Source organism: Poeciliopsis prolifica, unplaced genomic scaffold, assembly GCF_027474105.1.
Source record: "Poeciliopsis prolifica strain line A6 unplaced genomic scaffold, Auburn_PproV2 SCAFFOLD009, whole genome shotgun sequence".
Taxonomy (NCBI): Eukaryota; Metazoa; Chordata; class Actinopteri; order Cyprinodontiformes; family Poeciliidae; genus Poeciliopsis; species Poeciliopsis prolifica.
The window spans coordinates 9,305,983-9,319,575 of record NW_026562384.1 but is presented as its reverse complement, the minus strand read 5'-3'; the positions used below and the strand labels follow the sequence as shown (position 1 = coordinate 9,319,575).

Sequence of the window (13,593 nt, the reverse complement as noted above, 5' to 3'; positions counted from 1 at the left end):
AAACTAAAACCACATTTTATGAATGAATAAAGCACAAAGAGATAAAAGAGTATTTCTTGCCCTCTTTCAGACCGCCATTCACCCAACGAAGTCTGGTCCTGAATGAAACAAACACAACGGAATACCGCTGTCAAATTACCAGACTTCTACATGAAGTTTATCACATTAAAAGGCCCCAAATTGATGCATGAAACTTTGAATGTTAAAGGTGCTTTGTCTTAATGTTTGGGTGGAGGCCGATCTAGGTCATGCGTGTGTGGGTTTCACACATCTCAACATCTTGGGAGGTCAACAAATGGCCTCCAATCTGATCTGATCCACAAACATAACCTTCATTCTTCACTTTATACGCCACCAATGGTTGGCGACCCCCACTGAAGGCAACAGCGTCCATTCATCATGGGCCTCATTGGTTCCCACGTCTAAAAGCGGTGATTAGCTCAAAGTTTCCTGAGGAGATCTCGAACTAAGAGCTTCTGAAAACACACATGTTGAACCTCCCTCTGAGCCCAAACCTAGACTGTAGATTAGTGTGTAAAGAAACCAAGATTTTTCTTGTCCGTGTGAGTCTGTTTGCTCAAAACCCTCTTGGGTACCAAAATCCAAGCATTTGTGGTTGCAGATCCTGCAAGGGAAAAAATAAAAAGACCCAATAACAAAGAACAACACAGTTTGGTTTGGTTTGGTTTGTTTATTTGGAGATAAATGTAGTCATAACTCCACACCAATAACATTTTCTTATTTTTTTCATCACACATCTTTTATCATTACTGTCGATTTGGATACAGAAATGAATGGATAAACTCCACATATGACTTCTCTAGTCAGATCTTGCTAAATCTGGTGACTGAAAACGATTAATATTCAAATACATTTTCATGGCCGTAGATTGCAGAGTTCTTCCAGTGGATGCAAGATGGACTTATTTCTGTTTCGATGGACCCAAAATGACACTGTACAGTCGTAACACATGCTTCCCTCAAAGGCTCCAGATCCCCACTGCACAAATACATCGAAATGAAGTTATTCATTTTGGCATAAGTCCATAATCATATGATTTGGAAGGTAAAGTGGACTTAACTCTACTTTAAAAAGTATCTTCAGTTCAGGAAAACCTCCCTCCTGTGCTGAGTTTCCCAGCAGAGATCCACTGGCACAGACTCTTTCAGTCTCCAGGTGCTTGTCCAGATCTTTGACTTAAACATTTGGAAATTAATCACACAGTTCACATTCGTAAAGTGACGTTAGAGAAAATAAAGCAGACGTTCTCCAGAGAAGTCTTGAACTTATAAGGCCCCGTTTACACAGAGTCGGTTTTCAGTGACACTGTAACATTTTTGTTGGGATCCAGCCACTTGTAGTCTCTCAGACTCACGCATGGACAGATTACAACAAAAACAATAATGATCGGCGTTTTACTCAACCTGGTAAGTTTAACACAATTCATAATACGGAATACGTATGTGTTAAATGAGCACTTGGTTCATCTAAAACGGGTGGCTGGGAGTCAAAAGCACATGCGTGTTTTGACGACATGCTAAAATCACAGCGCCATTTAGTGGTCAGGCATGACAACTACAGTGGATTGCGGTCTCTTCTAAACATAAAACTTTTATCTACATGCAAAAATATCAGCGGCCTTCTGTAAACGTAGAATAAAAATATTTCCTGATACATTTAGCTTACAGCTGTGACACAGCTTTGCTTAGCTGTTGGTAGATTTGTGCAATAAAGCTAATTAATTACGAACTGAAGAAAAATCATTGATAAAATATAACCATCAACGAACAGGAAATTGTGTGCTGCTAAACACATGCAGCTTTGTGCTGTTTTTCTCTTCATAATTTCTAAATTAATTTGATTCTGTTTGTGTTTGTTTTTGACTATTTCCATCAATGTAGAGCGCCAAAGCCAAAGGAAACATTTTGTTTGAATAACAGAGATGTCACAGACTTTGACAAAACTATAATTGCTGTGTGAATCAAAGACAAACAGAAAGTCCCATAGAAAAAGGAAAAAAAAGTTAAATTTGCAGTCTTCATCAAACAAAATGAAATGTTTTTCTATTATAATTAATTTTGATTACCCTCCTACTAAATGTGCTCCAAACATGTTTAATTATGGAATAACGCTCAAAAGTCAAAAGCTAATTTGAGCCAGAAGGTGAAAACTTCAGAGCAGTTCTCTGATTTCTGTAAAACATCCATGACTCGATTAATTTACTTGTCATAAAAGGAGACTATGCATAAATAAACTTGGAAAGATCCAAGTAAAATGTAAACTTAAACAGATAAACAACACCAGCGAAAGGGTGGTAATTAATTTAATATGACAAATTACTTCCACCGTAATCAACCTGTAGATCTTCTTGTTAAACATTTCCGTGTTGACAGATGTTTCCCTGCTGCTAAACAATGTTTCGACTGTGTGAAACTAAGACTTTCTCCAACTGCAGGGAGAATGCAATGTTGACTTTGCAACACTGAAAAGCCTTTTTGTCCAACATCTTGGCCACGCATTTCAATTACTGCATGCAGACCTGAGCAGGGCAATATGGCCAATACGCAAATGCATAAATACACAGTGACAGAAATTAAGAAAATTAGGTAAAGTAGCGATAAATGTAGTCTTTCAACTTGTAGAAAGAGATCACTTTATTGTTGTCATTTTATTTCCAGTTGTCCTGTTTGTTTTCGAGCATGGCACATAAAAAACATAAAAAAATCACTACTGGTTTCTACCTCTAAGCCTTTCACCTTGGAAAACCTCTAAAGAGATGTATCCAAATAAGATGCCTACACCGAGCCACATGGAGCCTGTTTGGTTGTCACATGTGTTCAGTATAGAATGTGGAGGGGCACATCAGGACAGTTTTCACAGGAAAAGGTAAAATATAAAGTGAAAAGCAGGAATTGGGAGTGATTTGCTGATTGCTGAACCTTGGACTCAAGAGGATCAGTGTGCCTTTCATCCCGGTCGTTAAACTGGTCTACATAAAAGGGGTCGTGGCAGTTTTGTTGTCAAGTCATCACATGTTTTGTCCTTCACGGTATTTCATTGGGGGTGCTGCTGGAATTCAGGGTACTGAGTTTAGCTACCACGTCAGGCACAAAGCCAAGTTAATTCAAGTGTCATTGATCTGGTTTCTGGTTTGTCGCCGATATTAAGGTGAAGCTCTCAACAGGCACATGTCTGGTTTGGGAACTTGTTTTCAGATGCAACCCTGATCCAACACAGCTGAATCAAATAAATATCTCCTGGCCAGGCTCATGCCAAATTTATTGGCTCATGCCAAATTTATTGGCTCATGCCAAATTTAATGGCTCATGCCAAATTTAATGGCTCATGCATGGCTTCTTATCAAATTTGACTGAATTTCTTAGATGAAATTCAATCATTTGATTCAGCTGTATTGGTGATTCCTACACTGTGAAAAAAGTTTGTATAGCTTGAGTCAAAATGTGGAGTCTTTCATTTCAGAGGGTTTTTGAGGACAAAGCTGTAGGTGGCTTTGGTTTTGTACCGTCTGTTTTTGCAGTTAAGAGAAAAAAAATATTAATTTTTTTTTTGGGTATTTAGATAAAACCATGCTGGGATTAAGCTGCATGAGCTCCTGTTATTTTTTCCAATGTCCAAGCTTCAAATGATTTAATCAACATATATTGGCTTTTTTTACCGGGTGTTATTAAATTCTGAAGCTGCAGACTTTAGTTACATTTTAGAGAATATTTATAATTTCTAGTGATCTGTTTTCCTGTGGAGCTGAAGAAAGATAGAAAGTGGTTATTAAAACACGTTTCACAACAGACCAATAAAAAGATTTCAATCCAAAGCATGTTTATTTACCTGCTTAAAGGTTGTTATTTTTAGAAGATACACTATATCTAACAAACAAATGATATATTGTAATATATTGAATATGGCTGTACTTTACCAGACTGAACAATGTGTTTAACATCATTGAATACCTGCTCAGTGTTTCTTTAACAGACTGTCAGACAAACTACCTGCAAGATGTCAGAACAGAGAACTCACAGACTTCTCCCTGTGCTCTCAATGAGTTTCTATCCAAAAGTTGACTTCCTGGGATTTTTATAGTCAGCACCAGTAAATCTCATATGAAAAAGTTTAAGGCATTGCCACCCAGCCTCGACTGAAAAGCTACAAGAAACTGTAAAATAAATCATTCAAATTCTTTGGTTCTTCGCCAGTGTACATCTGCAAAGTGCTGCTGTCATGCAACTCTTACAGGTTTTAGTGTCTTATTCTCAGTCTTACTATCTTTACAGGAGAATGATGTTTTCTGTGTGTCCATGACCACATTTCAGCAGAGTGATGGAGAGCATTATTCATAGTAGAAAGACCACAAAACATTAGTATCTAGTACTAGATTATTAATGAATCCAAGACAATGAATAATGGGAAAATATCTGTGGAACAATATTTCAAAACTGAAATCAAAAATGTGGGGAATGTGTGTTAAAGCGTCTTCAAAAGGTTATAATCACTGACACTGATGCGGTTTCAACTTTACAGTGAACTTATTTGATCTGTGAGTTCAGTAAAATGTCCTCGACTCTTTATCTGGTTCTACCGACAACAAGGCTGAACAGAAACCGTCCGAGCGACTGAACCTCGTCTGACCCGGTGGGAGATGCAGGGCAGCTGGAGAACGAATCATCGCCACGTGAATCACATCCGCTGTCTCTTTCTCGTTCTGTCGCTGTTTACTTCCACAGCATGTGTCCCCCATCTTACTCAGCCAGAAAAGGCCGAGCTGGCGAACGACGACAGATCCAGGAGACGGCCAGGCAGAAGTTGTTTTGTTTGAGGAAAAGAGGCTCAGCAGCTGTCAGCGACGAGACAAACAGACGGCGAGGGAATCCTCACGCTAATACAGTCTTACCAGCAGCACAGATCTTTATGAGTGAATAAATTGTTTCTTGGACAAATACGGGAAACAAGTCTCTTAGCGATTTTAAACAAAAGTTTGCATGTTTAAAGTAGATAATCTGGACTCAAGAGGAGCATTTTTTTCTGTCAGAATCTGCAGATATGGAGAACAGTACAGCTTTGATGAAGGGAAACTCAAGTTTTAGTTTCTGTAATTAAAATCAGCTCCTGGGACTTTGAAAAAATGCAAAGAAATAACAGCAATAGAGAATGCGTTGCAGGGACCCATCGCCTCCGGCTAGCAACAAGCCAGCCTTCATGATTTTTCCCATTCCTCTTGCCGTTCTTCTCTTCCTCCACTCAAATTAGATTTTTTTTCCCTCACAGGAGGATTCAGGAGCATGTAAGAGTGGGAGTGTGGACATATATGTGTATGGCTTTTAGAAGGAGCTGAGGGCTGACGGACAGATGGATCTAAGTCCTGCGGTCAGGCATTCAAAGTATCACATCCTTCTATTTTCAGCTGACTCCTTGTTGCTCCCAGTTGCATTAAATAAAGTGGAGCCTAGAACAAGGAAAGGCCGGGGTGTTGCTTCCTGAATTCCCAACACTTTGTTCCCTGGAAACTCTTCATTTGCAAGAAATGTCACAGTTTCTCCAACTGCGAGCGCACAAGGAGCATGAAGCAGTTTTGAGACCAAAGATTGACGAAGTTCAGTCTGGTTTTAGCAGATTATCTTTATAGAAGTGGTGTCTAGAAATTGTGTTGTTCAGTTTGGATCTGTTTACCCAACACATTTATTTTTTCCTCTGGTTTTCTTGGATTTTCTCACACACATAAAAAGCCAAAGAGGGTGGCTCTGCCCGTGGGCCTCCCTTTGTCAGACTGTGATTTTTTACCCCTTATATATAAGGAGGAGCTATATGTGGAGTCTGAGATACAGAGCCTCAGGCCAACTAATAAACACACACACACACACACACACACATCTACGTTACAGTTCAGATGGAGTTCATTGTGTGCTCGATGTTGCCATCCTGTTCCCGAGGAGCCGTTCGTGTTCTTACCAGCGAGCCCCTGAGAAAGTTACGTTCCAGATGCAGTTTTCCATCGTAACTTTCTCATTTTTGAGGTTTTAGTTTTCAGCACCAATTCTGATTTGTTATTAAGAACCATAAAACAACATTTAATAGCAAGATTTAAAATATTGCTTTCTAACTTTCCTGACACTAATTAGGTAAATAAGGAGGAAGGGACAATGTCTTGCCTCGTGTTAGTTTGGAGACAGGTAGTGTAAAAGATAGTTGTATTTTAAGAACAATGATAGACTTTACAGAGTTGAAATTTTTAACTTTCTTCAGGATCTAATATTACCTAGTGTGGTCGGCATGTACTCTGAAATATCTCGTTCTGTCTCTGCCTAAATGAACCGTGAACTTGTCTTAAAATATTACAGAATATTGTATTGTAATATTTATAATAAGTTTGGTTCCTGTGGTTTCAAGCAATACCAAAACAATACCAAATTTTATTAAAAAACGGTCTTTATATTTAGTTTTAATTTGGACCAAACTCCAAACTCTTATGCCTTTCTTAAAAGGAGAAAGAAGAGAGAGTGTTTTTAGTTTCATATGACAGACAAAAGTTTTTGTAAGTTTGTGTTTTGTCTACAGCGTCTTTTGACTGTGAGGTGCCTCAGGGTTCTATACTAGGAACCTTTTTTTCTATCCATATCTGCTATTCTTGGGTTCCATTTGGAGGGAACTCAGTGTTTCATTTATTTACAGTGGCACTGGCATCCTATTTGAAGGTTCTAATAAATAGTTCAATATGTAAAACATTTGTATTAATGAAAACGTAACTGAAAACGTTACACTCACAAAACATTCAAATACAAACTACGGTTTGGTAAACTTTTGCTCCAAAATAGATGTCTTTGCAGTCGCATTACAAAATAGGTCTGTGCGATATGTGCAGCCTGGATGCAGAACTCAGTAGGATATTATGTTTCAGATGTCTTGCATTCACGCCCTGCATGTCTATTGTATATTTAACCAGATGAGTGAGCTCAAACTGGCCTCAATGCTCATGCCTGATGTGTATTTTGAGTGACTGAAATAATAAACCTCACACACGGTAGTAAACACATTGTGTAGAGTCACAGGAACGTTCGTTAATCTTACTGTTTTGAATGCAGTTTTGAGCAATGTCATCAGTTACTGTGCATATCGTCTTGACGTTGTGCAGCCACAGTTCTCCTTGTTAAAACATAAAACCATATTCTGCTCTGAAAGTCCAGGGCTGTTTTAAAGTTCCTTCTTTAATTTGGACTCCATCTGATCACCTCTAGTACAAACTGTAAAATACTTAAACGTGAACTGGGATTATTTCATGCTGGGAAGAGATTTATTAAAACCCATAACTTCAACATTTATTCAATTTGAGCACATAAAAGGATCATTACCCTACTGTTTCTGGCATTAGGACCACCTTAAACAGGGTCCTGCTTGAAAACTGCAGTACTTAGAGAAGTGAAATCTTGAATGAATGATTATACTGATTAAAAAGTAGTTTATTATATGTTCAACTTTTGCTTGTCAAAGCAAAAAGCAGTAATTCTGAAAAATGTCTTCCTAATGTCTCCTTCTATTACATCCTCACATCTGCTTGAAATCAGGCAGTTGTACTATTGAGTTGTAAACTCTATACATACTTAAAATAATCAGCAGCTAGGAACAGAGAGAAAGCAGAAATAAGGACTTTCCCTTGCTTCTTATAGTTATAAATCCTTGTCTGGCACACGCTTTGCCCAATTAAAGACAAATGAACAGCAAAACTAACAGCAAGGTCGATAAGTCTGTATTTCAGCATTTAACGTTCTGCTCTGGAACAGGAATCTGAACTATGTCTGCATTTACTATATTCCAGCTAGACTGTTTTCCCCATTAATCCCTCGAACTGATCCAGTTCTCCATCAGTTTGTCATCACCCACCTTCGTTTGGCCTCAAATGTGCCACTCAGGACCAATCACACTCCCACATTTCAGTCAATCTGACGCCTGCTCCTTCAGAAGCTGGCAAACAAACTTGTTGGCATGCCGACTGCCGCTGTCAGAGTCCCAAAAAATAAGGCGGAGCGAGGGTGGTGCCTCCTGACCCACATATTGCAACACCCATACCTGCACTTTAAAAGCCGAGCACTTAGAAGGATAATGAACAAATATACACTTTAATCAAAATCCTGCATCTTTAAACATAATTCCCTTTTCTTATTATGATTTTGAGATGGGTTTTTAAGTCACCACATTTTATTCCTCTTTGTGTACTTCACATCTCCTCCCAACTACAACCCAGAGATGTCTTGTTCGACAAAAAAATCAAGAAGTAAACCAAATTATTAGTTGTGGAGGTCATTAATATAAACATCACCTCTGTGAATTAATAAGATTGAATCTACTAATTTAGGACTGAATCTGTGTCCAATACGTCTGCCCACTTATTGCCACTTTTTTAATCACCGAAAAGGTTTTCTTGGAACTTAAACATTCAAACACACTTGAGATTTTCAACAAAGACCCTAATTTGGAAAGTATGGATTGGGAACTGGATTCAGCCTGAGCCAATCATCATCTTGAGTTTACTTTAGCTGTTCCTCTGCCACTTCCGTAATCCTTTGGCTCCAAAACTATTTATAGGATGTTGATGTTGCGTAAAGGAAGGAAAGAAGGATTAAAGTGGGAGACGTGGAGGAGAATAAGCGAGCTCTTTGATATTGCTGGCAGAGTCAGGAAATGATTAGGCTGCTACAATAACGCCAATAATGACAATAGAGAAAACATGTCTGCAGCCACAAGCACTTAGTGTCAGGAACTCTGTATGGTTCCCATTTCTATATGAATGCAGGGGAATATGGAAGTTTTTAAGTGTTTCAGAGTCGTTTCAGTCGAAGCAAACCGAACATTTACTCCTCTAGCTACTTTGACTCATTGTTGATATAAGTGCTTCATATTTAAGACTGCTTTAAATCTCCAGTGCCAGTAAACGCGAGTACATGCAGGTAGCATTTTTTTAATTGAACTTCTAATGTTGATTCAAGCTGATTATGCTTCCTGATCAAGATTAATACATTTTCTGAGCTTTTGCGCCCACCTGTGAAAGCACAGGGGTCAATGCTGATGTAGCCACATGCTATCTGTGCGTGAGCTTGTCTAAACATGCTATGTATCAAATAAATGTTTAAAAATATTAGCAATTTACCAATTGAATATTCTCTCTTTTCCCCCCTAAATGATAGTGTTGCTTTTTAATTTATTTGTAAAGTGTTTTGAATGCAACTAACTATAACTTACAAAATTTTGTCACAAAAATACACTAAGATGCTTTTAAAGCAATTCACCAATATTATCTTTAGCTTTCAGGAACCGACTGTGTTTTAATCTTTGAAAGCAGATTTCTTAAAGTAACTTGACAAACAGATTTGCTCAGCTAATTATGTTCTGCCAGACAGGGTAATGCTGTTAGCTTCACTGCTGTGCCTCATTGTCCTCATGTTTGCTTTGGTAAGCAGAGAAAACACCATTTTCAGTCTATTCCTCAACTGTTTGCTCTGTTTTCTGCATGTTTTTAGCTGCTCATCTCCTTACTGGTCACTTGAATTGGCCTCAGTTCTCACAAAACTGTCTTTTAGTGGGGAAAAAAAAAACATCTCTGTAAAGTAACAGCATATAAATTGATGCATATCAGCATTTGTACAGCAGTGATTCATATTCCTGCTTCAGCATGGGATCTTGCAGCAGATGGACGTTGGCTTGGGGGCAAATAATTTATTTCCTCATCCCTTAGCAGCACTCCTGCTATATATCACTGCGTTCCTCCTCCATCAGCTGCAGAAATCTTTTTACCAGGAAGGCAGAGTTTCGAGTTGAATCCACGATAGTGTGAGACGGGAGCGATGGGGGCTCGGAGTCAGTGTGTGAAACTTGTGAAATAAAATCTAATGCATGTTGTAAATTCACCACTTTATTTTTTAAAGCTCTTTTCATTATTTTAGGAATAAAAAGTCATAACCCCTCCAATCTGCTTGTCTCTGACATGTTAATTTAGAAGACTTGTTCCTCTCTATTTCTCTGCAGGGCCTCCAGGAAAACGCGGACGCGTCGGAAGAAGAGGGGAACCTGGTAAGCAAAATCCATCACCCATTTCATTTCGTTCTCTCCTTCTCCTTCTCTTTCATCACTCACTCCTTCTTTTCCCAGTAAACGTCTTTCCTTTTTCCGGGTGAGCAGACGGGCTCTAGTCGAGGGCTGGTACAGGCAGTGATCCATGACTCAGGTCACAGGATGGTGGGCTGCTTGTTCTTCTCGTTGTGACCTATCATGAGCCAGCGTCGTGTTAATTTCCACCATGTGGCTGCGGTAACTTTGCCCAGATGTCAGTCGATGTCGCTGAGCGGTAGCAGCTGCAGCCGATCGACCCTAATGAGTCTCCATCGCCAGCATCGCTTCGACGTTATCGTTTCGTTTCTGTCCAAACCACTGAATGCTCATTATGAAACCAATGCCGTGACTCTTGCCAAAAGAAAGGTCACCGTGACAGATGTTCTGCAAGTTTGACTCATCTTGATTTTAGATGTTTCTTAGGATGTGGAGACTCTAAAAACAGAATTAGATCATGATATCTCATACAGCAGGAGTCAGTGGGGAAGATTTCAGTTTACCCATGAGTCATTGTTGTGGATGAGTAACAGACGAAAGCCAAACTTATGAATATGATGCTTGAGTAATACAGATCCCTCTGACAGCACACATCGAGGCAATGCTGCAGTATTGTGCAAATGTTTTCAACCAGTACTAATTTCTTCATATTCTACCTCCAATTAGAGGGGGAAGAGCTGAACGTTTGTCTTGTGATCACTCAGAGAAGTCAGGTTCTCCAGACTGTTCAACGACTTGATTTAAAGGCCAGTGTGTCTTCCTGTGGCCTGCATTTGGTTCATTATACAACTTCAATGTGTACTTGAACAGAAGAAGCGTAAAAAAGAAAGAAATCAGAACAGCTATTCACAAACGTTCACATAGATGGAGTGAAAAATGTGCATTTAAAAGAGCAAAAGAGGTGTTTGTGTCTCTTTTGATTTTGCTTTGATATTCTGATTAAACTACAGCTAATAAATCATTTTATATCATAACATGTATTGAAATGGTCGAGCTTAGAGTCTATTTATGCTCTGGTTCAAGCTTAAGACTTCCCCATTATCTACTCATTTTTTGCACTCCCTTTATGTGGACGTTTGTGATTTTTTTTTTTTTTGTTTGGATTTTTCTTGGTTTACACTTCAACCTGGCCTCTAGGTTTTGAAAAATGGTTCAAAAAATACACCATGAGGAAAATTATAACAAAGTTCCATAATAAAAATGTGATGTATGTAAAATCAATCTAGCGTGTGAATGAATTACAGCCACAGCCATAATAATAGTGTTTATTATTTGTAATAATCACTATTTTTTGAGGTGTGGGGCAAATAATATTCTTTGCCAAAGCAATACTGGCTTATAGTTTAAGTCTAGAAGTTGCACAGCATAGCAAACAAAAAACAAATTGAATGAAAATGAACAAAAAGCAGCCAAGCTACAAAGAAAATCTTTACAAAAAATGCCAGGGGAACTTGAACTGACTCCAGAAATTTAAAAGAAATGAAGGATGACCCAAGAGTTTTGCAGTGTATCAAAATATGCACAAGTTGTTGTTTCCAATCACATAATGCATTCGTCTTGTTTCTCTCCTTAAATGTAAACACACAAAACCTTGGTAGTGTTCCCAAAACAGCTGGACATGGTTATTTTTGGAAATGGCTTCTAAAACAAGATTTCAATTTGTCATGGCTTCTTTTCAGCTGCAGGTTTTGGAGTAGCAGTGAGCAGGATTAACGTTTCTCTGACAATGATCCGGGCCAGCGTTCTGTTTGTTGAAACTGCTGGCATGAAAACTGCAGAACATCATCAGACCCTTTCCAAAACTTTAATTTACTGTTTATTGTTCAGATTATATCTTAATCATCTTAGTGTATTTCTAAATCAGATGTTTGCCATCTGCTTGGTGTTTTACAGGGGGATTTAGTACATTTAGTCAAAAAGCGGGCTGTTTCTGCAGAAGCTCTGTGTGGTTCTGTTTAGGTTCTGTCTTTGTATTTCTGAGTTTTTTGCCGCTAGATTTCGTTTGCAGCTTAAGGGTGTGGGTTGCTCCTATGGAGAGATTGTTGCACCATGCTCTGTCTCCATGACAGCCAAACCTCTGTTTTACAAGACCAGAATGTTTTTCTGTCAGAAACTGAAAAGGAAAATAAATGAGAGTGCATAAGAAAGACAGAAAATTCAATCGTGAGAGACAGGAAAGCGTTCAGACGGATTCGTTTAGCGTCTTAAATCTGAGCTCGTCATCTGGTGTCCTGCTCCGGCTCTCCCTGATCCCTTTCACTCTTGTTTTACAAACTGTCCTCTCTTCCTATTGTTCTTTTCCTTTCTCTTTATTGTGCACACACAAACACACCTGCCTCACGTTTAGAGCACAAAGCTGCTCTGACTGTGAGGCTCTTTAACCAGAGTGTGTGTTTACTTTGCTGTCTGACTCAGGAGGTCTTTATCAAACAGTCTGGATGCAGCTACGGTGCCTTGCAAAAGTCTTTACGCCTCTTGAAATTTTCAACAATCTGTCACAATGTTAATCCCAAACTTCAGTTTACCCTATGGTCCCTTTATGTAATCGATTAATGCAACTTTTTCTTGAATATAAAGTGGAATAAAAATCATATGTTTTTGTTTGTTTTACAAATATAAATCTGAATTTCAACTCCATTTTAAGTCCCCTTTAAATTCATACCTCTAGTGCAAAGTTTAGTGAACACTGGTCATCTAACAGCCTCATGAGAGAACAAGAGAGGCATCCAAGAGGTCCATGGTAACAATGGACGGGCTGCAACACTGACAGCACAGTTATTTGTTGTGCACTTCACATCTCGTCTCCACGCAGAGAAACAAGAAGAAAAGTTTGCAGTTTGCCATAAGAATTGCAAGTGAAATTAAGGTAGATTAAGTAGATTATGGTGTTCTGGTCAGAGGAGAATAAAAATGAACTTTTTGTCCTGCCTGCATAATGCTCTTTGAAGAAGAATACTATCCTTACACTAAACACACAAGCATTACAATGAAACAGCACCATACTGTCTTGATGTTAAGGTGGATCTTGATTCCTACAGAGCAGTACTATTGGGAAAACCTGATACCCCGAAAGATATACCCCAGAAAAATATCAACCCCAAAAGATTGAGGCACTGAGGGTTCCTCAACTTTCAGGTTCTCCTGAGTTAAAGATTTCTTCTCATAGCTCGATTATGTGCTACTTTAAGTTATGTAACACTATTAAAATAAAGTACAATTAAAAGAATTTGAAGAAGTTTAAAAGGGGTTGAAACTTTTGCTTTACTCTGTAGACTTGACGTCTCTAACACATCTTTATTCACCCTTCCTTTAATTTTCCACATCTTCCAAAATTTACCAATCCTGGTATCTTTAATTTGTAAAGGAAAACCTCAGATATTGTCTTGTCTTCCTGCTCTCAATGTTATGTTGATTTTTTTATTGGTGGCCTGATGCTTATGAGCTCTGAATTGGTTCATACACTGTGACTGTTTCACCAATCAGATA

At 38.6% G+C, this 13,593-nt stretch overlaps 1 protein-coding gene across 1 annotated transcript in view; it reads left to right on the top strand.

The window, feature by feature from the left end:
• Window positions 1–13,593, top strand: part of LOC129362524 (collagen alpha-1(XXIII) chain) — a 143,590-nt gene that overhangs the window by 92,857 nt on the left and 37,140 nt on the right. Inside the window, exon 3 of the mRNA XM_055034072.1 lies at window positions 10,027–10,071. Coding sequence (XP_054890047.1) covers window positions 10,027–10,071 — 45 coding nt within the window. The remainder of the gene's footprint in view (window positions 1–10,026; window positions 10,072–13,593) is intronic.